This window comes from Mustela nivalis (genome assembly GCF_964662115.1).
Source record: "Mustela nivalis genome assembly, chromosome: 9".
Lineage (NCBI taxonomy): Eukaryota > Metazoa > Chordata > Mammalia > Carnivora > Mustelidae > Mustela > Mustela nivalis.
Genome location: NC_139028.1, coordinates 12,423,326 through 12,450,158, shown reverse-complemented (window position 1 = coordinate 12,450,158; position 26,833 = coordinate 12,423,326). Strand labels below are relative to the sequence as shown.

The window sequence follows — 26,833 nt, the reverse complement described above, 5'->3', positions numbered from 1 at the left end:
AAATGAACTGATAGATGGTTTTGACTTTCTTCTTTTCCTTTAAGATCTATTTATTTATGAGAGAGAGCACAGGAGTGGGAGAGAGAGAGGGAAAGAGAATCTCAAGTAGACTCCATGCTGAGCATGGGGCCTGTTGTGGGGCTCCACCTCATCACCCTGAGATCAGAACCTGAGCTGAAACCAAAAGTCACATGTTTATCTGACCATGCCACCCAGGCACCCCTGGCCTTTATTCTTCCAATTCCAGAAATCTGTGGTTGCTTGCAAGATAGCTTGTTTTCTGAATGTTTCAACTCGGTGTATCACATTTCAAAATGTGTGTACGCGTTATGTGTCTAGATTACAGTAAGCATCTATTGGGTTAACAAATAAAGGTTTGGAGAAATAGTAAGGAAACCAACTCCTTATTCAGTTTACCTTTCCTACATTCTTTATTTTCTCAGTTGGCTGGAGTGGAGATGAAAAATGGATGAACTAGAAATAGCTTTGTTGGAAAGAAAAATGTGGTCAAATAAACACTTGGCAGCAGGAAAGGTAGAAAAAGGGGAGGGAATACTAGCCAGGAAGTTTTATGCTTAGGAAGCTGGGAGGTTTAAGAGGTGGACCCTGGGATAAACTTGCTTCAGGGGGAAATAATTGTACTGATAGCTTTTTAGAAAGGGCAGGAAGTGTGGTTATTTAAGTTTGTTATGCATTATACATACATATAAAAATATAATATTTATAATTCCTACATAAAGGACAGAAATAGTAAGTTTTCAAAGCAGAGAATTTGGGGGAATTAATTGAATAGGAAAGAACACAAGTTGAGAAAAGGAAGTCAAGCTTTTTACTGAAATATGATTGGGTTGCCTGAAATTTTAAAAATTACATTTACAATGCAATAAAAATGATGTGTACCTTAGAATTTAATTTGGAAAGTTACTGAAAAATATTTTCCATACGAAAAAGTACAACTAACTATACAAGCAATGCCTCAACATATAGAGGCATATAAAGGATGCTAATGTTCTCCTGCTTTATGAATGCAGTGTCCCTATTATTCTTCTGAATTGGTTTTTAGAACGTAGACTGAGTCAGAGAAAGACAAGTACCTTATGATTTCAATCGTATGTGGAATTTAGGAAACAAAACTGATGAATGTGTGGGAAGGGAGAAAAAGAGAGAGAGGGAGAGGGAGACAAACCATCAGAGACTCTTGAGGATAGAGAATAGAGGGTGGACCCAGGTAGGTGGGTGGGTGGGGTGCAATGAGCTAGAGGGGTGATGGGGCACTTATTATGATGATGAGCTCCCGGTGTTATATGTAAGTGATGAATCACTGAATTCTATTCCTGAAACCAATATTACACTATATGTTAACTAACTAGAATTTAAATAAAAATTTGGAAGAAAAAAATGTATCACATTTCAAAAATACAAGTAAGAGAGTAAAGTTACTTCACAGTGTCTGTCGTGGCAAAGTGCTCAGTAAACATCAATGTATAAAAAATAATAATATAAAAAGACTGAAAGAACTTGAGGGGAACAAAAACATGTTTCTTTCTAATGGTGCTTCACCTGCAATATTTTGGGTTTCTTAATCTGAGCACCAGGGTAGTGTTCTGTTCTTCTCTGATATGAGAAGAAATGGTTTGTACAGAATTTCTGCAGATATTAATGTCCTTTTAAAAGAGAAATCTTTCAAAAAAATTTTTTTAAAAACCTCAAATGCTCTCAACAGTCAGATTTATATTTCTTTGCCCCAAAGAATTTGCTACTTAAAAGTAATTGGTTGGGTATGCATGGGTGGCTCAGTGGGTTAAGCCTCTACTTACAGCTGAGGTCATGATCTGAGGGTCCTGGGATCGAGCCCCACATCGGGCTCTCTGCTCTGCGGGGAGCCTGCTTCCCCCTCTCTCTCTGCCTGCCTCTCTGCCCACTTGTGATCTCTCTCTGTCAAATAAATAAATAAAATATTAAAAAAAAAAAGCAATTGGTTGATAGGTCAAGTTTTTTCTTTTTTTTTTTTTCTTAGAGATTTTATTTATTTATTTGACAGAGAGAGACCACAAGTAGGCAGAGAGGCAGGCAGAGAGAGAGGGGGAAGCAGGCTCCCCGCAGAGCAGAGAGCCTGATGTGGGGCTCGATCCCAGGACCCTGGGACCATGACCCGAGCCGAAGGCAGAGGCTTTAATCCACTGAGCCACCCAGGCTCCCCGATAGGTCAAGTTTTGATTTGAAGGTCTATTTATATATTTTGCTATTATTTGCTCAGCATGTATGTTGAAAACTCAAGTTAATTTCAGTAGAGTTTGATGATATCCAGCAATTCAGGAAAATTAGTAGTATCATAGCCACATCCTTTATATCCTTTTTGCTCTTCTATCTGACAGTCTTACCTTTTAATTCAGATGGTTAGATCATTTATATATAATTTATACGTGAGATTATGACAGGTTTTTCAGCTTAAAAATTTTCTTTTATCATTCCTCTTTAAGAGTTTTGGAAAACAACTGTTGAGGTGTAATTGACATGTAATTAAACTGCATATATAAAAAATGTATAATTTGGTTTTGGAGTTTGTATAGTCTTGTGAAACCATCACCCCTCAGAGTTTATAATCCATTTTCCCACCTCTTCTCACACCCTTACCAAAGCCCCTAGACTTCCACTTACCTGCTCTCTTTAATTATAGACTAGTTTGCATTTTCTAGAATTTTGTGTAAGTGGGATCATATGTTATGCACTCTTTTTTTGGTCTGGCTTTCACTCTGCATAAGTATTTGAGCTTCATCCATGTTGTTGAGTGTTACAATAATTTATTCTTTTTTGGTATAACACAGTTTTTCCATTCACCTGTTGCTGGACATTTAGAATGTTTCCAGTTTTTAGCTATCATGCATAAAGCTGCTTTGAACATTCATGTACAAGTCTTTGTTATAAGTATGCTTCCTTTTCTCTTGGGTGAATACCTAGGAGAGGAGTGGGTAGATCAAATAGTAATGATAACTTTAAATTTTAAGAAACTGTGAAATGGTTTTTTTGAGTTGTATCATTTGACATCCCCACTAACAGTGTATGAGACTTTTAGTTGCTCTGCATCCTTACAAGAACTTGGAATGGTCAGTCTCTTAAATTTTCTGCTATTCAGGTGAATATGTAGCAGTATCTCATGGTTTTAATTTGTATTTCCCTAATGACAAATGATGTTAAGCATTTTTTTCATGTGCTTATTTGCCATCCAAATATCTTTTTGTTAAGTCTTTAGAATATGTAGTGATTTTGCTTCTCTCATTTCTTTATTGGTAATATGTTCTCCCTAATTAGTTCAGCTAGAGGGTTACCGATTTCACTAATTGTCCTAATCAGCTTTGGTTTCATTGAATTTCTTTATTTTTCTGTTTTTTTATTTATTTCCACTCTGATTTTTATTATTGCTTATATTCTGTTTAATTTGGGGTTAATTTGCTCTTCTTTTTCTACTTTCTTAAGTGGTAAGCTGAGATCATGGAATTGAGATATTTTTTTCTTTTCTAATATAAGCATTTAGAGTTAATAAATTTCTCCCTAAATCATTCGTGAGTAGCATTCTATAAATCCTGATATATTATTTTTTATTCAGTTTGAAATGCTTTTAAATTTCTCTTTGATTTTGTTTTTAACCATGGATTATTTGCACATAGGCTTTTTACTTTCCAAATAGCTGAGGATTATCCAGAGTTCTTTGTTAATGATATCATGGGGGTTATAGAACATAGTTTGTATGACTTAAATCCCTTTAAGTTTATTGAGACTCGTGTATGGCTCAGAATATGGTCTGTCTCGGTAAATGTTGCTGTGTGCTAGGAAAGAATGTGTATTCTGTTGTTGAGTAGAGTATTCTCTGATTGTTCATTAGGTCATGTTAGTTGTTAGTGTTATTCATGCCTCCCATATCCTTGAAGAATATATTTATTCCATCGGATATTGAGAGTAGGGTCTTCAGATCTATAACCGTAATTGTAAATTAGTCTGTTTCTGTTCGTAATTTTATCAGTTTTTGCTTTATGTATTTTGAAGCTCCCTTATGTGCATAAACATTTAGGGATTCTTCTTTACTCTTGATGGATTGACCTCCTTTTCATCTGAAATGAAAAAGCTTTCTTTGTCCCTGGTAATATTTATTGCTCTGTAATATAATTTGTTTGATTTTAAAGAAGTGACTTCACCCTTTGACTAGTGTTAATACAGTGTATCTTTTCCCATCTTTTTATGACATATTTATGTCTTTCTAGTATGTTTCTTATTGTTGAGTTCTGCTCTTTTATCTGACAGTCTTACCTTTTAATTCAGATGGTTAGATCATTTATATATAATGTGATATAGTAAGGTTTAAATCTGTAATCTTAATATTTTTTTTTGTTGTTGTTAATTTTGTGTGTGTGTGTTACGTTAGTCACCATACAGCACATCATTAGGTTTTGATGTAGTGTTCCCTGATTCATTGTTTGTGTATAACACCCAGTGCTCCGTGCCCTCGGTATCAAGGAGGAATTGCATGGAGCACTGGGTATTTGTTTTCCACTTGTCCTATCTGTTCTTTGCTTTCTTTTCCTCTTTTACTGACTTATTTTAGATTGCATATTTTTATGATTCTATTTCATTTCCTATAATTTTTTTGGTGTTATTTTAGTGGATTTTTTTAGATTTGATAGTATACATCTTAAACTTGTCCAGCGCCACAGCTGTATGGTATAAGAACTTTACAGTAGTTTATTACATTTATCGCCCCCCCCCCCCGTTCTTTCTGTTAGCGTTGTTATATATTTCACTTACACTTGTTATGAACCTCTCATATATTGTTATTATTTTGTTTCAATAGTTATTTTAAAGAGATCTGTGTAATAAGAGAAAGTATTATATATTTACTCCCATAGTCATCACTTCTATTGCTCTTCCTTCCTTTGGGTTGATCCATATTTCAGTCTGGTATAATTTTTCTTCTTCCTGAGGCTTTTCTTTGACATTCTTTCAGCTTTTTGTGTGAAAGAGCCTTCATTTCACTTGGTTTTTGAAAGATATCTTCACGTCATGTAGAATTCTCAGTTGACAATTTAAAGTGCCTTAGAGCTGTTGCTGCTCTCTTCCTGCTTGGATTGTTTCTGATGAGAAATCTGCTGTCACACTTACCTTTGTTCCTGTGTGCCTCAGTGTGTCTCTCTTTTCTCCCCACTATGGCTGCTTTAAAAGTGTTCTCTTTATCACTAGTTTTGAGCAATTTGATTATGATGTACCCTGATGTAGGTTTTTGTGTGTGTGGGTGTGTGTGCGTGTGCATGTGTGTGTGCGCATGCGCGCATGTACCCTTGGGAGTCCCTGAGATTCTTGGCTAAGATTTTTAGTTTTTAGTAAATTAGGAACATTTGACCTTTGTGTCTTCTGTCTCCCATTTCTTCCTTTCAGGTCTCCAGTGACATGAACTTCCAGAAGGGTATTTAGGTTGTCTTATAGCTCTGAAGCTCTTTTTATTTTTAGAAATTCTTTTTCTCTCTTTTGTTTCATTTTGCATGGTTTCTAAGGTTTCAAGTTCACAAATTTCTTTCTTTGCAGTTTAATCTTCCATGAACCCTATCTAGTATATTTTTATCTCAGACATTATAGTTTTCAACTGATATACCTTTGTTGTTTGTAACTTTTCAAACGTATGGAATACAGTTAAAATGATAACATTTATTGTTCTTATCTGTTATTTCTCATATCTGAGTCAGTTCTGGTTGATTTTGATTGAGAGCTTTCCCTCCTAATTGTGGGTCTTACTTTTCTATGTCTGCATGTCTGGTCATCTTTGATTGGATACTAGATGTCATGAATTTTACCTTGTTGAGTGCTGAATTTTTAAATTCTTGTAAATATTCTTGAGCTTTGTGCTGAGGTGACGTGGTTAAGTTAGTTAGAAACTGTTGGCTCCTTTAGACTCTTGGATTTAAGGTTGGTTCAGTGGGCTTAAATCATCATTTAGTCTTAAAACTCTACTCAGTGCTTTCTGAATCATTAATTTTCTTAGTCTGGGTAGTGAGACAAGGCACTGTTCCCAGGAATGCTGAATGCTATTCCTCTTACCTTTGGGATGGATGCTTTCTCTGACTCGGAGTAGTTTCTTCCTGAATACTGAAGGGGAACTCTCCAGACTCTTCTGCAATTCTCTCACTGTGCCACTTTCTTCTGTCTCTGGGTTCCTTGGAGTTCTAGAGTCTTAGCCATGTCTCTTTGGCTAAGGAGTCCCTCAGGCTTGGCCTACATTTCCCTTTTCTGCCCTGCAGTAATATTTCATAAAGAGGTAAGCTGGGACAATTTCCTATATGCCAGGACTCTAAACTTGGCTGGAAATTTCTCTTGTCTTCAGGGTATTGGTTTGGCATATGATCTTAGTTTATGTTGCTTGAGTTATTCAGGGTTTATTTTGCAAAAAGAACATATGGTCATTGTTTTTATTCTTTGAATGCAGTTAAATATGTCATTTCCTAGTTACAGTTTCTTAGATTATTGGTAATTTATCACACCAAATGAGAATTACCCCAGCCATGTAGAATTATGGCCTGATTCTAATGTTTTAATTTTGTTTGTTTCCTTTTTAAAATGAGTATGTAAATATTAGTAAAGAATAGTTGACATACTATTTATCTCATTGTTGCTGGGACTTTGGTCAGTTATTATAACTGCCATCGGCCATTGTGGCATTATAACAGAGAACCTTAAGCTGTTGATTTTTGGTGACTCACTGAAGCTTTGTTTTTTGGTTGTTTGTTTTATTTTGTTTTTAAGTTTTTAGAATTGTGATCTATCGGTCCTTATTTTGTTGAGGTCAATTTAAATAATATTTGAGTCTTGATGCTCTTACTTGTAGTGTCCCTATATTTCATATGCTCTTAATCTGTCTTGTTCAAACAGAGGTGCTTCTGAGGATGATTCTGAATACATCTTGAGTGTTGATGAGAAGAATAAATTGGGAGCCAGGATTATCAAGGCTGAGATGATGGGAAATATGGTAAGTCTTCTGTATTGTTCTTAGGAGAATAGCAATTAGCTCTTCTTACAAATAATTTTGGAAGTTTCTTTGCAATGCAAATGTAGCACAGTAGGAAAAATAACTCTTGCTTATTGATTCTTTAAAGAAATTCTTAAATGTTTCTAAAAACAGTTCTGCCCATTCTAAATAAAGTGCTTACTTTTCCTGTCAGATTTTTGAAAATTAAGATCCTAGGGAACAAAATGTTTTTAAAATTTCCTTTCTACTCTGCAATTTGAGTGTAGCAAATTTGAGGGAAACAAAAGCGTCACTGTCTTCTTTCCCTGTTTTAGTCACATTATTAAGCGTGTGTATTGCCCTCTTAGATTCCTTTACTTAAGAACCTAACAAATGAGCTTCTAAAAAGATGGTTAATTCATTTTTCCAAATTGTAATGGGATATGTTAGCTGCTTTGTATCGTGTAGCTCATTTAATTTCTGTAATAGTGTTATTATGATGGAAGACTGATTTACCTCAGAATTCAGTAGAGGATGGTGATGATTTGGGGAGAGCTACACCTGTCTCTGTTTATCGATTATTTTGGTGGGAGAGTGTCACATTTCTGACGCGCTAGTATGTGTTACGACGCGCATGGCAGAAAAATGAAGCCGGCAGCTTTGTGTGTCTTGACAGAATTGATTCCCTCATCTGAATGTACTCCTCTCAGACCCAAACACTGGTGAGCTTTAAGTATTGTGCTGTCAGTATGACACCGTCCAATAAATAAAAGGTGGCCAAACAAGATACTTCTATTTTTATGAGTTTGTGTATCTTGCATATGCTGCTCTTTCTCTTTGAATCTGGTCTTTGGTAACACTGAATTTCAGCTCAACCCAGAGATTGGTAAGAGAGACAAACCAACAACAACAGTAATAATAGCAGAAAATAAAGTTCGAGTTTTGAAAGCACAAAAGAATTAATTTGAAATAATGAAAGAGAACTCACCAAGTTAGGAAGTTAATTTATGTTAAAAGAAGTGTTCCTTTGGTCATGGAACCACTGCAGTGGAGAATACTATTCTTTGCTTGTCACATACTTATGTTTGTTTAATTTATTTCTTTATGTGTCAGTTGTTTTATATAAATGTCTATAGACTTCCTAGAGTAAAAATGAAATATATTTGGGGTTCTTATTCAAATTACCCAACAGTAAAGAAGGTAATATTTTAAATCTTGTTAAGGATTTCTTGTTACAATAACTGAAATTTTGAGTGTTGGATGTTTGTAATATTAAAAGAATTATAAAAATTTCATTCTTCAGGTTATGTGTTTTCTCAATGCCCATCTCTCCCCTAGAATATATGTCCTTGTAATTATTTACCTTCAAAGCGTAAACAAACGGCACAGATATTTGGGAAGTGTGGAACTGAGATAAATTCATTAAATTTGTTAAAAAGCAATGTACGAGGCTGTGAACTTCGGTTATGGCCACCTGGGTGTTCACTGTGCTCTTTTCCCTTCTGTTGTATAAATTTGAAGTATTTTACACTGAGGATTAAGCTATATGTGACACCAATTTTTCTTGTTTTTCCTTTTAAAGGAATTAGCAGAACAACTTAAAGCTCAGCTTGAAAAGGCAAATAAATTCAAAGAAACTGTAACAGAGAGATCATCAAAAGGATCTGCGGTGGAGGTAAGTAACGCAGGTTTGTTTGTAGGCGCGTCATCACTGTGTATACCGCTACTACCTGGTAGTGGTCATACTTTCATGTGAAATGTTTCTGTATCTGTGTCAGTGTGTTCATCTGTGTGTTTGCCTGTTTTGAAATGGATTTTCATAGGTATTGTCTCATGTTCCACCACTGTGTCCTGGTGGAAAAAAGCCTAAGCCAGAGACACCTGGTTTTATTTTGGACACTGCCATTTACTGATGCTTTGACTTCACAGAAAACACACTGGTCCTTAAATACTTTCTCTAGAGAATGAGAGACTTGAATTTGGTATCTGTTTCATATAAAACAAATTATTTTGTTCGAGGATTCATTCATCCATCTTTAAGTGAACAGAACCGATCAAAGCACCTGCCCACACGATGTCTCGTTTGGGAGGGGAGAAGCAACAGAGGATACACATAATAAATTCTCTAGCTTTCTAGAAAGGTAGTCACCCAGTGGAAGGCCAGTGGGGGTCTAGAGTGCCCAGTGTGCTGGTGGCTCTGAGGACACAGTCTTAATTGTGGTTGAAAAAGTGACATTGATGCAAAGATTGGAAGTATGACAGCGAATCTGTGTATCTGGGTGAAGAGCGCCCCGGGGCATGAGGAACAGAGGGTTCCAGATGATGGGAACATGCGTGATGTGTAGGAGGAACAATAAGGAGCCCAGCGCTCCCGGAGTGGAACAGATGAAAGATGGGGAAATAGAAGATCCAGGTTGGAGAGGCCATGGAAGGCCAGATCATGTGAAGCCTCAAAGTCAGGGTAAGGAAGTGGATTTTATTCTCAGTGAGAGGGCTTTGAAGGCTTTCCAGCAGAAGATCGATTTTGGCAGGACTGTCCTGCCTTCTTTGTTGAGCGTAGACAGAAGGAGCGTAAGAGCAGAAGCCGGAATCTAGAAAGGCTCCGGCAATAATCTCACAAAGAACGGTAATGGCTTTGTCCAAGATAGTAGTTCCAGAGGTGGTTAGAATTAGTTACGTCCTTATATGCACAAATGTTTCCTGTATGTGTTTTGAAAGGAAGAGTGGACAGGATTTTTATAGTGGTTTAGATGGGAGGGGTGTATGAGATACAGAGGCAAAGTGACTTCAAAGTTTTTAGCCTGAGCAGCTGGGAGACTAGAGTGGTTGTTCTTGGAGGTATAGAAAGAGGGGGAGTCTGTTTTGGGGTGAAGAAGAGCAATTCTAGTTTAGATATATTGAGTTTGGATGTCTTTTAGATGTGAAACAAGTGGAGATGTCAGGGAGACAGGTTGATGTTGGGAATTGGGAGAAGCCTGGTTGGAGATAGAAATTGGGGAGCTCTTGACATTAGAAACAGTATTTAAATCCATGGTTCTGCATGAAATTGGCACAGGAGGAAGATAGGAAAATGTGAAGGGCTGAATTGGGTGTATTACAGTGTTGAGAGTATTATAATGAGGTTTATAAGTGATTTTTAAAGGGTTGCTCTCAGAGATTAATTTATACAGTTTAATGTCTGCGTGTGAGGAGATGAGAATGTGTGAAGTCAAGTTGCATAGGGTTTTCTGCAAGCTGACATTACTGATGGCTTAGATCACAGTAGAGAATATGTATGTGAAATGGGCTGTTTTGATGATGTGCTAGCTCATGTTTTTAAAAAGTGTTTAACTTAAACTTTCTTACACAGATTAGAATGTTAAGAGTGAGACGCTACGCGTAGAATTGTGGGACTCATGGAGGGTAGCTGAGCCTGAGGGCACGGCACTGTCTTCCACACTTCTGCCACACTTAGGTTTCCCTGCCTCCTTGTGGTCATGGTACTTCTCTCATCTAGCACTTCTGTGTGGTTTCTTTGTGCTAATTCTGTTAAATACTAGCTCTTCCTGTGGTGTGGCCTTTCACAGACCAGCCCTGTCGTCCGGCCTCACCTCCAAGGCTCTCAGACGTAACGTGCGTGTCTCTGACGCTTACACGTGCGGTTAATGATCTGTGCCACGTACCCTCTCTTGAGGCTGGCCCACTCTTCAGTTTGTTTTGCTTCCTTCTGAGGCCTTTTCTCTCCTCCTCTCAGAAAGTTGTAACCTGTTCTTGTTTTGAAACTTCGAAGACCTTTAAAATATTCTCTCTGGGTTTTATCTTTTCACCTGGTAATATTTGTATTCTCATCATCATCCTGTAATCTATACCTGTTTCTTTCCTGACGCTTGTCACTTTGTATGAAGGGGTTCCAAGGCTGTAGCTGGACCTCAGAGGATTCTTGAAATTTAAAGCAATTCGAATGAGAGAATTGAAGCAGATCTTCTAAATAACTTTTTCTCCTGGAGGTTTAAGGCTATCATCGTACAGTAACTGACAGACTACATCTCATCCCTTGAGCATGTAACTTCATAACATTACTGATGTCTATGATTTTTTAGCCCCTCCTAGCTTTTGAGCAGTGGACCTCATAACCCAATGGGGTAGGACTGAAAGTTGTATTCCAGTAGTACAAAGTGGACTTTCCGTTTGTAAACTCTTTAGGAAACTGAATAGCCTTGAAGGTTCATCTAGAAAGATTTTTATTCTTAGGAATCTTTGACATTTTTGACAAAGAAAAATTTCTGTCCTCTCTACAGAGGTGGTACACTTGCACATTTTGTTCATCTTTTACCAGACACACATGCAAAACAAGCCGTTACGTACAATTCTGAGAGAATTTCTGCTGCCAGGAAAGTCATTTATTCTCTCAAGGCCAGGATCTTGACTTAACTGCCTCTCAGAGTACTTCTGTTCAGAAATGAGAATAGAATACAAAGTTGTTTGCTACCTTCCAGAAATTTCTTGACTTACTACAGGAAAATCTCGAGGTGCTTCTTATAAAAACTTTCCTCCTTGAGAGAAAATCCCGTTCCTAGACGTGTTGAACAGAGAGGAGCACGTTCATTCGGAGTTTGTGCTAGAAATGTTAGGTCTCTGACAAGGCAAATCTCTCAATTCAGCAATCTATGAATGTTGTTTTGGCTTTAGTGAAAAAAACCCATCAGCACTTGTAATTATTAGTTTGCTTATTTCTCTTCCCTTTTAGAGAGTGAACTACTTAATGTTTAGGAGAAGTGTTTGTCTCAGTTCATATCTTGTGCCTTGAGTAGTGCATGACACATTGTAGACAACCAGGAAATACTTGAAGTGTTTATTGTATGAATGCCTTCAATATATTTTAGCACTTAGAGTTTTCTGCTGTAAATTTTTTTTAAATGTTTTTTTAAAAATTTATTTATTTGACAGAGATCACAAGTAGGTAGAGAGGCAAGCAGAGAGAGAGAGGAAGAGAAACAGGCTCCCTGCTGAGCGGAGAGCCCGATGCAGGGCTCGGTCACCAGGACGTTGGGATCATAACCCAAGCTGAAGGCAGAGGCTTTAACCTACTGAGCCACCCAGGCGCCCCTCTACTGTAAATCTTAAAAATGATCCGTGAACTCTGGCATCCTCTGGTCTGGCCTTCCCACGAGTGTACTTCCTTATTGAAACAATCCCACTGCATGGTGTTTCCAACTTGTGATTGGACCTTGGGCGATGATTCTGGAAAACTACCCATTCTCTCTGTCAGGACAGATTATATCCTAATTCTTTTTTTTTTTTTTAAGGTTTTATTCATTTATTTGAGAGAGAGAGAGCACATGCAGGAGAAGGGGGAGGATCATGGGGAAAAGCAGATTCCCCACTGAGCAGGGGAGCCCCAATGTGGGGCTCCATCGCAGGACTCTGGGATCATGACCTGAGCTGAAGGCAGATGCTTAACCAACTGAGCCACCCAGGCACCCCTGACTCCTAATTCTTTAATGTAATAGATCCTAAACTGCTTTTCTGTAACTTCTACCTGTTAATAGACAATAATCTAAGGGAATTCAACTCCGAATTCAGCTTACTGTTTGTGCCACCACAAATAGTGGCATGATGAACTAGGGATAGTGAACTAGTTACTGTGTGATGATGCAGTGGCTGTCACGTTTTGCTTGCATGGCTGGCAAAAAAGAGAAATATGTTTTTATACTCCCTGGGCACCTCTGGGGGGAGGGTTTCATAGACATTCTCCTATAAGAAACTGAGGAATTAATGGAAGGCCTTAGAACGCCTTGGAAAAACATTAACTAATGAATAATTAAAGAAACAGACTCATTTGTAGCATTTCGTAATAAAGTCAGGTCCACTATTGCCAATAGTAGTTTCACCATGCTTGACCTTAACACTGTCTTTTCATGCTGATTCTTGAATGCATTGTGAGGACCCTGTAAAACAGTTGCTGTGATTCCCAGAGTATGAGTGCGCCTACACTGTTTTACTGTGTTTTGGCATCCCTATCTCTGCAACTGATCCTCATAAGCATAGAAAAAGAGAAAGAAAATTACAACATTAAAATAATTGTCGTATTGATTGCCTTTCATTTCTTTTTTTTAAAGATTTTATTTATTTGACAGACAGAGATCACAAGTAGGCAGAGAGGCAGGCAGACAGAGAGTGAGAGAAGGAAGCAGGCTCCCTGCTGAGCAGAGAGCCCGACATGGGACTCGATCCCAGGACCCCGAGATCATGACCTGAGCCGAAGGCAGCGGCTTAACCCACTGAGCCACCCAGGCGCCCTGTTTGCCTTTCATTTTTAAGCAGTGAGTTGGGCCTTTAGTCAACAAACATTTTTCAGTTCCTTCTTTGCAGAAATCACTTGGGTTCTCAGTTTTCTAAGTCGAGTATTTTTTAAATCTAAATATACATTTTAGCCTTGCTTTATGCCACTGCTTAGCATGTTAGGTTACCGTAGGTGTGCTTCCTGGATGGTGTAGCCTTTCCTGCCAAGAAGAGGAGCACAGAGATGTTCTCTCCCTTTGGTCATTTAGCTAGTTTCTTCCCTAGCAAGCAAAACAGGTCCCGGGTTCTCCCTATTTGTATACCATTCTACTTCTTTCCTTACCATCCCCGAAGTATCTCATTTCTGTGGTCTGCAATTAGAAATATTACCTGTGCTACTAGAAGGTTTCTTTCTTTAAATAAACTATTTCTTTTTTTTTTTTTTTAAGATTTTATTTGTTTATTTGACAGATAGAGATCATAGGTAGACAGAGAGGCTGGCAGAGAGAGAGAGAGGGAAGCAGGCTCCCCGCTGAGCAGAGAGCCCGATGTGGTACTCGATCCCAGGACCCTGAAATCATGACCTGAGCCGAAGGTAGCTGCTTAACCCATTGAGCCACCCAGGTGCCCAAATAAACTATTTCTAAGCAGTCAAGATTTTCAGCTAAATTAAAGCCAAACAATTTTATAGATGATACATAAATACAAACACATTTTATAGTAACATGGAATCTTACATCTCTTCACTCTGATTGTATCTTGCATCAAATTCTTGATGAAATAGTGTCGGTGTTACCTGAGTAAATATTTCTAACTCTGTTGTTTGCTTTTCTTATTTGTCCCATCAACTCTGTATGCCCGTCAGCTCTTTGTCACCGTCATCTGGACCTCCGAGTGGCTTTCCCACCAGGCCCACTGCCTTTGCACAAAGCATTTCCTTTGTACAGAATATTCTTCTTTGCCTCTATTCCCTCAGTTACCACCTTTCATCCTTTAGATCTTAACTCAGGCATCAACTTTCCTTTGGAAAGCATTCTCTGTGTAAAGAAAACTTACGAATAAGGTCAGTTATACGAATATGTAATTACTACCCTGATGGCACTCCAGAGGAGAGGTATGGGAAGGTGGGGGCCACGAAGAGGGCCCCGTGCAATCTGGGCATCCAGAGACTGTTTTGAGGCTGTAGCCATTGCTTTTGGATCTTATTACCATGTTTGTAACTTTGCCAAAGGAAAAGCTTTTCTCTTTATGACAGCTCTCCATAAGACTTATTTCAGAGCCACAGCCGTCATCTCCAGCATGGCTGCTTAGTATCATCCTGGGTGTGAGTGATGACCCGCCACTCTAGTCACCGAATAGGAAACACCTGCTTGAATGACTTGTTGGCCATATTTAATCGTTAATGACATCTGGGGTAGGATTTTTTTTTTTTAATTGTTTTGTGAAGAGTATTCTCTCAAATATAATAACTTAGGACAACTTGTAATTATTTTGGATAGTTATGATTATATATGTATCATATTGAATTTTGGTGTGAAGAATACTCTTGTGGACTCTTTCAAGTTGTGAATCAGGACCCTCCAGTGGTTACTGAAGCTATCACTAGTTAGTTGTTTCCTTGGAGAAAGAAGAAGGACCCAGGAGCAACCTCTTTCTTCCATCAGTTCCCCTCTGTTCCTCAGATGCTCATCAGTCCACTATCATCAGTGTTCCATTTCTTTCTCTGTTATATAATTACATTTAAGGGAAAAATGAAATGCTACTGCATATGGGCAAAGATGAGTCCCAAGACGTCCATGTTCTCCTGAAGGGATTCATTCTAATACATTGTTTTCTGGAATTCTGGGGGGAGGGCTTAGAAGAATGAGGTCACGGATTGATACTGGATATTTGCAATTTAAGGGTACAATTTTTTTTTTTTATTAAGATTTTTTGTTTATTTGACAGACAGAGATCACAAGTAGACAGAGAGGCAGGCAGAGAGAGAGGAGGAAGCAGGCTCCCTGCTGAGCAGAGAGCCCGATGCGGGACTTGATCCCAGGACTCTGGGATCATGACCCGAGCCGAAGGCAGCAGCTTAACCCACTGAGCCACCCAGGTGCCCCTTTAAGGGTACAATTTTAAGTGAAACAAATCAACCCCAAAGTAATTTTATTTTTATATGTATTTAAAAATTATCTTGCCTGTATTGTAGTATGCATAACATGTTAGTTACAAGAAGTCACATTTAATGTGTTTTTAGGAAAGCTAAAAATAAAGGTTTTTTTTTTTTGTTTTGTTTTAAGTGCTGTTTTCTCATTTGGGAGTGATCATTTTATTGAGGGGTTTCACGGAAAGGTTAAAGAGCTTGTAGGCCAGTGAGATCAGACGTACTTGGCCCAGCTGTGATCTCCCCAGCTTTATAGTTGCTGAAAACAAAATGCAATTTTCAGTTCTGTAGTGCAAAGTAAGTACACACATACCGAACATGTTCTGAGTAGAATAATTGTAGTAGACAGTTGCTAATAAAGATTTATGAGGAAGAGAAAGTAAAATTAGTTGAGTGGAACTAAACACACTCAAAAAAGGAAACAAAACAAAACACTTGAAATTATATCATACTGAATCATAGAAGTTTATGGTATTTGTTACATTCCTGTCTACCCAGAAATACCCAGTATATCATCCATGTGTAATTCTCTGAATTAAATCTAAATATTAAGTGATAAAATATACTTTGGTTTAGAAATCTGTGCCATTGGAGCATTATAGGATATATATTTTTTAAGATTTTATTTATTTATTTGACAGAGATCACACGTAGGCAGAGAGGCAGGCAGAGAGAGGGGAGGAAGCAGGCTCCCTGCTGAGCAGAGAGCCCGATGCGGGGCTCGATCCCAGGACTCCGGGATCGGGATTGTTAACCTGAGCCGAAGGCAGAGGCTTTAACCCATTGAGCCACCCAGGCACCCCAAGGATATGTTTAATAAAGAATTATTACCTTAAGGAAACCACTTTGCTTCTAATTCCTTTAATAATATTTTTTACTTAGGTTCTGTTTCTAAGGTTATTTCATTAAATTTTAAGACATAATTTTATTTTTCAGGACCATGGTATTAATTGATGTGTATAGTTTTACAACTGCTGCTGATATTAATAGTAATAGGTGATATTTTTCGAGGGCACACTATATGCCAGGACGTGTTTTAATCATTTATTTATGGAAATTTATTTAGTTCTCATTAAAATTCTATGAAGTCATTAATCTTCATTTTTTGAATAAATTGAATGCAGGATAATGAGGGTCTCAGTTAAGTTTTAGTTTGGCGGCAAGAAATGAGGTCAGGTATGTGTGTGCAATTTACAATTATTTTAAGTAAATAAAAATTATTTAAAATAATTCTGTTGATGTAGATTGATGAACTGATTTTTGAAATAAAAAAAGAAAATCTTACCTGGGTGTTGAAACTGATTTCACATGTGACAGTCATGCAAGCTCAAACACAAAAATTTAAGGTTCCTGGAAATGCTCACACAATTAAATAGAAAATTCCCTTTACAATAGGATATGGGCTTTGAAAATAAAGTATGTGTTTCTTTTTATTCTTAGGTGACATTTAATGATAATATGTAACCTTTGTAGAAATGTGGAAAATGCAAAAAAACATAAAGGAGAAAGTAAATCACCCTAAATCCTACCACTCAGGAATTATACACTGATAATATATTTTAAAGTATTTCCCTCCAGATTTCCTTCCTTCCCCCCTCTCTCCCTCCCTCCCTTCCATCCATCCTTCCTTCCTTCCTAATAACATGTTAAATATTTTTGCACAATGACAAAGCAATGGAAAAGAGACCAAAAAATCAGCATTTAAAAAATATTTTTGATGTTTCAAGTCTCTGTCCATTGTAACTATGAAAGCACATGCATAATTTTACATAATTATAGCCATTTTTTATTCTGCTTTTCTCTACTCATTCTGTCAGTGGGTGTGATGCATAAACAATGAATCTTGGAACACTGGAAAAAGAAAATAAAGTTAAAAAAATACAAAAAACAAGACAAAACCCAGCATTTTTCCATGCTGCAGTTATTTATTATTAAATGAAATTGTAATCCTATCAGCATATTTTGTGTCCCAATAATACAATTTCTAAAATTTATTTTTAGGAAGGGAAACTGAAGAAATTCACAATGACCCATTTCTCCCTGCAAATTTGCCTGCAAAAAAAAAAAAAAAAAAAAATCACATTTCTCTTAGCAGTTACTTAAAACTTTTGCCATTCTCCCCAGATTCCCTCTTCTAGTCTCAGTATTCACTTTGCTTCCTACTTGATGATTGGGAAAATAGAGATTTTAAGGTTGAATGTTTTCAGTGTCTGTCTGTTGTCCCTGTCTCCAGAAAATTAGTTTTTCTGCAGCTGTCATCTGGCAGTGGGAATAGTGTTTTCATTTCCTCGAAGGACAAGGGTTTTTTTTTTTGTTTTTTTTTTTTAAGATTTTGTCTATTTATTTGACAGACAGAGATCACAAGTAGACAGAGGCAGAGGGTAAGCAGGCTCCCCACTGAGCAGAGAGCCCGATGCAGGGCTCGATCCCAGGACCCTGGGATCATGACCTGAGCTGAAGGCAGAGGCTTTAACCCACTGAGCCACCTGGACACCCCAAAGGACATGTTCTTAACCAGTACTCTGATCTCATTCTTTTTCTAGCCTCTAGAAACAGTTTTCCCCGTCTCTTGTATGGAATCTTTAATTTCTCTGTTGGCTGCTTTCTCATTACTTGCAAGTACACTTAAGTTGCTATGTCTGTAAAACAAACAAATAAACAGCTTTCTATTTCCTTAGCAACTTGACTGTCCTCCTCCGGCAAACCAGGGGCGAAGGAGCAGGGGTGAGGGTGCCAAGGTGAGGGGGAGACAGTGGGATCTGAGGGCGGCGCATTGTTCTGAATGGCTGCGGAGTGAGGTGTGAGTGCGGGAGGAGGAAGGGCTCGGATAGGTAGGCAAGGATCAAACCTCTGTTCTCTTCATGGCTGTATTTCTTACTTTCATGGTTCCACTTAACGTCTCTTGTTGGATGATTGGTAACTTCAGCTCTGCACTCACTCTAGGCTGAGCTTTGAACTGGTGTTTTCAGTTGTCTGCCTGACTTTTAAGGGTATCCTTTAACTTCAGAATGTATAAAACTATCCCCTTTACATACATAATTTCTTCTTCTCTTTTTAAAAAAACTTTAAAATTTAAATTCAGTTTAATTAACATTATTAGTTTCAGAGGTAGAGATCAGTGATTCATCAGTTGCATGTGACCCCCAGTGCTCATCACGTCACGCGCCCTCCTTCATGCCCATTACCCAGGACCCCATCCTCCCCACCACCCCCGCCTCCAGCAACCCTTAGTTTGTTCCTTAGGGTTAAGAGTCTCTTATGGTTTGTCTCCTTCTCTGTTTTTCACTTATTTTATTTTTCCTTTCCTTTCCCTGTGTTCATCTGCTTTGTTTCTTAAATTCCGCATATGAGTGAAATCATACGGTATTTGTCTTTCTCTGACTGATTTATTTCACTTAGCATAATACCTTCTAGTTCCATCCAGGTTGTTGGAAATGGCAAGATTTCATTTTTTGATGGCTGAGTAATATTCCGTGGTATAAATATAGACCACGTCTTCTTTATCCATTCTTCTGCTCATGGACAACTAGGTTCTTGCCATAGTTTGGCTATTGTGGACATTGCTGCTGTAAACATTGGGATGCACGTGCCCCTTTGGATCACTACATTTGTATCTTTAGGGTAAATACCTAGTAGTGCAATTGCTGGGTCATAGGGTAGCTCTATTTTCAACTTTTTGAGGAACCTTCATGCTGTTTTCCAGAGTGGTTGCACCAGCTTGCATTCCCACCAGCAATGGAGGAGGGTTCCCCTTTCTCTACATCCTCACCAGCCTCTGTCCTTTCCTGACTGGTTGATTTTAGCCATTCTGACTGGTGTGAGGTGGTATCTCACTGTGGTTTTGATTTGTATTTCCCTGATGCTGAGTGATGTGGAGCACTTTTCATGTGTCTGTTGGCCATCTGGATGTCTTCACTGGAGCAATGTCTGTTCATGTTGTAAGTTTCCTTCTCTTGCATGCTTATCCCGCTGTTTTTCTGAGTTAAAAACCCTGGAGAAGTCCTTACTTCCTTCTCCCAGCAGCGCACTCCAGTTCCACTGAGTAGTATTGTCTTACTGGCCTTCCCTCCTGCACATACCTCGTCCTGTCGCCCTGTTGTCTCTTGCTTAGAGTGTCACAGTCACATCCTATGTGCTCTCCTCCCTTTGCTCACCAGTGTCCTTTAAATGGCCACCAGCTTTCATCTAAGTGCAGTGTGGGAGAGTCGGAAGAATCCTGCATTTGGGCAGTAAAAACCTCAGGTCATGTCTGTTCTTATTTGCTCCTTTAGCCAAGGTGGTTATCTAGAGGCAAGAGCCTTTGAAATATTTTTGAGAAGTTTAAAATGTTACATAAATTTAAAATTTGTCTGGAACATGAACATGCCTTTTCTTAGGAATCTTTCATCAGTGCTGGGTATTGGTGCTTTGTTGGGGTTGTTTCCTTTGCTTCTTAACCCTTTACCATTTTACCTTTCTTTCCAAAGATCCAGTTCACTTGTACCCAAGAACACATCTCTTTCTCCATCCTGTGTGACCTGGTCCCACTGGGTTTATATTTTATCTTACTTAATAGTCCACTATAGATTTTTGTATGAACTCCCTGTTTCCTCTTTCTCCCCCTCTCCCTGCCATTTAATTTATGAATTCCTTAACACCTGGAACTGTATCTTGTTCATCGTATTAGACACATTCATGCTGTTGGATTTTATAATGACAGAAGTGGTTCTGAGTGGTAGGAGTTCATTGATCAAATGGAATGAAATGAAACAATATTTTTCAAAAATGAAAAGTCTGCAGTGTCTTTGATTTAATTTTATACCAATTATGGAGCTATCTTTTCTGATTGCCCACAGTTTCACCCCGAAGTATCATAAATATATTAAATCAACAGTTACAGTTGGGCTTGGTTGTTGAATCCTTAATCAAGTACTCAGCCCTTCTCAGGAGTGTGCAGACTTTCATTTTGGTGAAAGAAATTTTTTGTAATTGAAAAACATATCACCAGTTACAGGAGCATTGCCAGCTTACCTTTTCTTTTAGAAAGTCAGTGTTTACCAAATATCATTTTTATTAACTCATTTTATTAGAGAAATGGGGTAATAGAAATAGCATGTGGGATTTTTTTTTTGTCTTTTTTTTCCTTCAGTGTTCCAAGATTCATTGTTTCTGCACCACACCCAGTGCTGCATGCAGTCCATGCCTGCCTTAGTACCCACCAGCGGGTTCACCCATCCCCCCACCCCCACCCCTCCAAAACCCTCAGTTTGTTTCTCAGAGTCCACAGTCTCTCATGGGGATTTTAAAGCCAAAGATTGAGAGTTGAGGCTGGACCTTCATCGTTTACTGTATGTGATCCTTAGTATCCTTCCTATTAAATTGGGCTTAATGATGCCTGTGTTGTAAGGTTCTTGAAATTAAATGATGTATTTCAGAACTTTATAAAATTTTACAAACATTAATTTCTATTTGGAAAAGTTGTCTCTGTTTGCTTTAAATAGGAAAAATAGAAGACAATTTTTAGATTTCATTGCAGCTGCTGATATATTAACTAACCTATGTTGTCCTTAAATGTATGTACTTCATAAGTCTCAAAATAACAAACGTTTTATTTTATATCTTTTTTTTTTTAAGATTTTATTTATTTATTTGACAGACAGAGAGAGATCACAGTAGGCAGAGAGACAGGCAGAGAGAGGGAGGAGGAAGCAGGCTCCCCGCTGAGCAGAGAGCCCGATGCAGGGCTCAATTCCAGGACCCTGAGACCATGACCTGAGCTGAAGGCAGAGGCTTAACCACTGGGCCACCCAGGCGCCCCTTTTATTTTATATCTTAAAGAACTCTATTATTTTAGTGTGGAGAGAGTCCAGAATGTCTGTTAACATTTAAAACATTTCTTAATCCCCTTTCTTCCTCTCATCCCTCCCCACCTTGGCAAATGCTGAAAGAAGCCTGGTTAAAAATAAAACGTAAAGTCACGTGTTTTTTCATGGGTAGCTTCATATGTAGGACTACAGAGAAGCTATGATGAAAGGTGGAAAGGATACTGAAAAATTGAATTGCCTTTCATATTATGCCAGTGCCAGATATTATACTGGTTCTAGAAAATATCTGTTAACAAAATTAAAATCGTTCGTAGCTAAATGTGTCTCCAAATAATACACTTTTGAAATTGTGACGTAAACTGTAGTCTAGCATTAATTTTTACCTAGAGTTTTTTTAATAATAATCCTTTACAGTAATCTTTAATTTTCTCAAGCTTGTACACATTTAGAAGCCATCTTACCAGCAGCTTTATGGCAAAGAGGTTAGGCAGGTCATTATAATACTAATTAATGGTATGTCAATTATTATGCCAATAAATAATGTGCTTTTATTCTGATCCTAGAGCATGCTCTAGAAGAATCCCAGTATTGACAGGGGAAAGGGGGCTTGAGGAGCCGAAAGGCTGTGGTCCTGGTGTACATTTTCCATTTGTGCTGGGCCATCTCTTCTATTCTGAATAGCAATGTTGATGTGGAGTTTCCTAGGGGTCCCCACAACCTAACATGTTTGGAAAATCATGGGGCAGCATTTCCAAGTGCCCCGACCCGAGGTTAGTGCTTTGAGGCCTTCACTCTGTACGAAAACAGCAATCACAGACCAAATAAAAGAGAGATGTGGAAGAGATGTAACAGGCTCAAAAGTAAAGATACGCTTCCCTGAACTGAATGGAATTATGAACCAGTGAGGATCTGGGATTGTAGGGATCTAAGTCCAAAGAGAGGCAGAGCAGCTGGGAACTGAGTTCCTCTGAGGCGATGGGAATGAAATTCCCTCACGCAGCCTCTCCCTCGCACATCCCAGTTTGCGGGCTCCCTGAGAAAAGAGTCTGGAAAAGGCCTTGAGTACTTAGGGCTGTAGCTCCTAGGCAATTATGAGGCTGGGAGGTGTTTTAGATGGAAGAAGGCAGACATGGTCTTGCAGTCGTGACTTGGACGACGTGAAACAGCCCCAGGCTCACAAGGCGAGACCAGGAATCCTCATGGACTGAGTGGAGACACTGTCAAAGCTACCATTCACTGAAGGCTGAGAGGAGGTGGAGAGGCAGGAGGGAGGAGACAGACCCTCCCGGTCAAGCTTGTACACTCGCATGCCAGAAAACATAGGAAAAAATAATTGGGATGTAAACATTCATTGCCAGTGAATTGAAAATGCCTGCATAGTCTCAGAGGGACTGTAAGCATGTTTAGTAGCTTTGGTTCTGAAAACGGAATAATATTCTAAAGAAAAGGTGAAACAATGGTAGATGAATATGAAGAATAATAGTATCCCAGGAATTTTAGAGATGGGGGGGTAAATCCTAGGTAAGACTCCATCAGATCAAGAAAGGGTTAGAGACATGAAAGAGAATTGAAAAGCTTAAGCTCATATTTATTGATCACTCACTTTATTCCTAGGCATTGTTTTAAATAACATATATGTATTAATTTCATCCTGAAAATACCTCAGCTATTTTGTTTATTTTTATGAATACAGAAATGGTTCTGTGATGGGGCAGCGTAGGCACCTGGGCACTCTGGCCCCAGAACTCACCCCAGCATGCCGGGCGCCAGGAACCCGGTGCAGAAGAGAGAGAAAACATGTTGAAGAGTAGGTAATGAAATTACTGAAGTATAAACTAAAAGTGAACAAATACCCTTGAGCCAGGACATACGTGTCGGTGGATGGAAAGCAGCCCCGTGTCGAGTCCCCTTACTACCTCGGCTGGGAACTTGTGTGTAGCAAATAGCCTGCTCTCCGTGGACATAATTAGAGATACAGTAGGGGTTGTTTAAAAATCATTAAAATACTGTGAACTATCATAACTGCATATTTGTTGACATTTTAAGATAGAAACATGTTCTGTGGCCTTCAGTGATGACAGACTCACAGAATGCCAACTGGTGGGAAAATCTGATGTAGTGGAAGACTTTTCCTTTATGTGAAAGGTGCCACAAATGGCTTTCAGGCAGATGTTTAGAATGTTTAAACACCAGCTTTGAAGCAAAGTGATGTAGGCTTTTTCCTTTCCTTTTCTTTCTAATCGGTGTGTTATACCCAAATAATGCTGGAAGGCCAGTGGGAAAGGAAGGCAATGTCTTGAGCCCTTCTCAGACCATCATCTCTGTCCTGAAGGCACCCACTTTAAATTCTGGGCTCCTTCTTCTGGCTTGGTTGTTTCATGTATTTTTCTATATTGTCTGGTTTGTAACCGTGCCAGGTTATACTTGGGTTTTCATGGTGGCCGTTGTGGCCAGCAATGGACGTCAGGCCTATGTCAACAAAATGAAAGGGCCCTGGGTCCCCATTCTCTTCCCTCCCTGTTACCACCGGGATCTGTTGGTGATGCTATCCAGCATTTGCAAGTTTTTATCCTGCTTGTGCTCAGGTAATAGAGCATTAAATGATTTTGAATTAGTTTTATCACCTGAAGAATAACATAGATCAAGGGTGGCAGACTTTGTCTCTACAGACCCAGTAGTAAACATAGGCTTCGTGGGCTTTCCAGTGTGTGTCACAGCAACTCAGAGACATGGCCTTGAAGCTGTCATCGGGTAAAAGCAGCCACAGACCACAGAGAGACAAGTGAGCATGGCTCTGTTCCGGTCCAACGTTGTGGGCATGGAAATGAGAATTGCATTTAATTTTATTCCTCATGAAATATGGCATTCTTTTGATTTTTCCCTCAGCTATTTAATAGTGTAAAACCCTCTTTAGCTTGTGGGCCAGACAGGCAGAGGCAGCAGGCTAGATTTGGCCTGCGGGCCTTCGTGTGCGGATCCTGTTGTAGGTCCTTAAATAAGCCCCACGTTCTGGACTAATGGAGTAGCATATGTGGAAATTGCTCCTATTTCTGTCTCAGGGACCCAAAGTGGGAAAAGGAGGTGTTCCTTGGCATGCCCCAGGAACAGGATGTAGAAAAGCACGGAGAAGAGGAGCATAGCTGGGAGGTTGGTGGGTTGGTGGTGGGAGAGGAGTTAGTCTGTCCGAGGCACCAGTTCATTAATCCCGTCTATCAGGCCCATTGGTTTTCACCGCGCTGCCGGGTACGGTAGATACTGGCTAGCACCTAGCTTGGTCTTCCGCCTGGATAAGTGGCAAAGACAGAGAATTGTATATAGACAAATACTGAAAAGATTATGGTCTAGCAATACAAACATGCCTAAAATTATTTAGTAAGTAAAAAAGGACAGTAAGTTTACGAAAACTGTGAACAGCTAGAGAAAAAGTGAATTTGAAGAAGGCTATAGTATTTGAATTTGAAGGCCTTACATAGTATCTTAAGGTTCTTGGCCTTTATCTCACAGTCTAGTACAGTGTTTCTCAGACTGTGCTAGAGGATCAGAATGGTTTTGTTTGTTTGTTTGTTTGTTTGTTTTCTTAAAGATTTTATTTATTTGACAGACGGAGCTCACAAATAGGTAGAGAAACAGGCAGAGAGAGAGGAGGAAGCAGGCTCCCGGCTGAGCAGAGAGCCTGATTCGGGGCTTGATCCCAGGACCCCGGGATCAAGACCTGAGCCGAAGGCAGAGGCCTTAACCCACTGAGCCACCCAGGCACCCCGATCAGAGTGTTTTTTTTTTTTTTTTTTTTTTTTTTATGTCAGAGTGGGTCTTTTTTTTTTTTTTTTTTTTTTTGGAATGAGAGAAAATATTTGCAAATGACAGTACAGACAAAAGGCTGATATCCAAGATCTATAAAGAACTTCTCGGGGTGCCTGGGTGGCTGAGTGGTTTAAAGCCTCTGTCTTCAGCTCAGGTCATGATCCCGGGGTCCTGGGATCGAGCCCCACATCGGGCTCTCTGCTCAGCAGGGAGCCTGCTTTCCTTCCTCTCTCTGCCTACTTGTGATCTGTCTCTGTCAAAAAACAAACAAACAAACAAACTTTTCAAACTCAGCACACACAAAACAGATAATCATATCAAAAAATGGGCAGAAGATATGAACAGACACTTCTCCAATAAGACATACAAATAAATGGCTATCAGACACATGAAAAAATGTTCATCATCACTAGCCATTAGGGAGATTCAAATTAAAACCACATTGAGATAGCACCTTACACCAGTTAGAATGGCCAAAATTAGCAAGACAGGAAACAATGTGTGTTGGAGAGGTTGTGGAGAAAGGGGAAACCTCTTATACTGTTGGTGGAAATGCAAGTTGGTGTAGCCACTTTGGAGAACAGTGTGGAGATTCCTCAAGAAATTAAAAATAGAGCTTCCCTATGACCCTGTAATTGCACTACTGGGTATTTACCCAAAGATACAGATGCAGTGAAAAGAGTGGGGTTTTTTTGTTCTTTTTTTGTTTGTTTGATTTTTGCTTTTCGATTTTCCAGCCCATCATGAACTAATAGTTTTGTAAAACACAGTGAAAATTATAGAAAAATGAAATAAAGGTATTCTAAAATATAGGTCAAAATTTTAAGTTAGATTGAACCAACATAATTACTGTTGAAGATTGCTGTAAAAGTTTGTAAACACTTGGTTTTTGTACCTAATTCATCATGGACTGATAACAAATATATCATGGCGGGTAATTCTCAGACTGGCACTGGTCTGTGGGCTATACTTTGAAAGGTACTGATCTCTCCTGAGTAATATGGGGTCCCTGCAAGTTTTTCAGTGAAGAATGACATAATTCCTTTTGTATTTAGCATAATGAATCTTTTGTCAGTACGAGTGACAGTTATGCAGGCTAGGAACCAAGGAACCCTTGGAGTCATCAGTACTTGGAGTATAGCTTGAGATGGAGGAGAGAGTGAAGTTGACTCTCTTTATGCTGACTAATGCATGTAGAGAATAATTCACTCAGTACATGGGCTGTACACTTCTTGTTGGCAGGGACTATACTTCTTTTAGTAACTACACAAGTTAGGTACTTCTTAGAGTATTTAATGGATGAATGGGTCAGAGAGAGGTAAAGCAGAACCAGGAATGAGTAGAGGATTTAGAAAACTGGAATAAGAAGAGTTTCAGGCTGAAAATATAATAAACGGAATCAAAAACTTCCAGTAAAGGAAGATGATGATTGATAAGTATGTATTAGATTTAGTAATTTGAAAGTCCTTAGGGAGATCAGCTTTAGCAATCTGATAAACTTAGATAAAAAATAAAGTGTTGCCCATCTCTGTTACCCAGTAAGAGAACGATGAGAGATACCCTTTAAAATATGACATATTAACTGTTAACTAATTGAAAAAGGAAAGTAGTGATAGTAGTATTTTGTGTGACTGTAAGATCAATAATTGATATCTATTTTTTTATTCCATCTCAACAGGGGAACTAAATCTCTATTAAATGGAATTGAAATTGATTTTTAATAATTGATTCTGATATGAGAAGAAAGCTGAAGTGTGAATAATTTGCTTGGATTTGTTTCAAACTGCTTTTTAATAAAGTAGATATCTAATATTTTTTGTGATTCTTTGTTAG

General features: G+C 38.7%; 1 protein-coding gene across 2 annotated transcripts in view; it reads left to right on the top strand.

Annotated features, from left to right (window-relative positions):
• Window positions 1-26,833, top strand: part of CWF19L2 (CWF19 like cell cycle control factor 2) — a 143,124-nt gene that overhangs the window by 62,127 nt on the left and 54,164 nt on the right. For both annotated transcript variants that reach the window (XM_082682755.1, XM_082682754.1), the window contains exons 9-10: window positions 6,910-7,006; window positions 8,568-8,660. In XM_082682755.1, coding sequence (XP_082538881.1) covers window positions 6,910-7,006; window positions 8,568-8,660 — 190 coding nt within the window. The remainder of the gene's footprint in view (window positions 1-6,909; window positions 7,007-8,567; window positions 8,661-26,833) is intronic.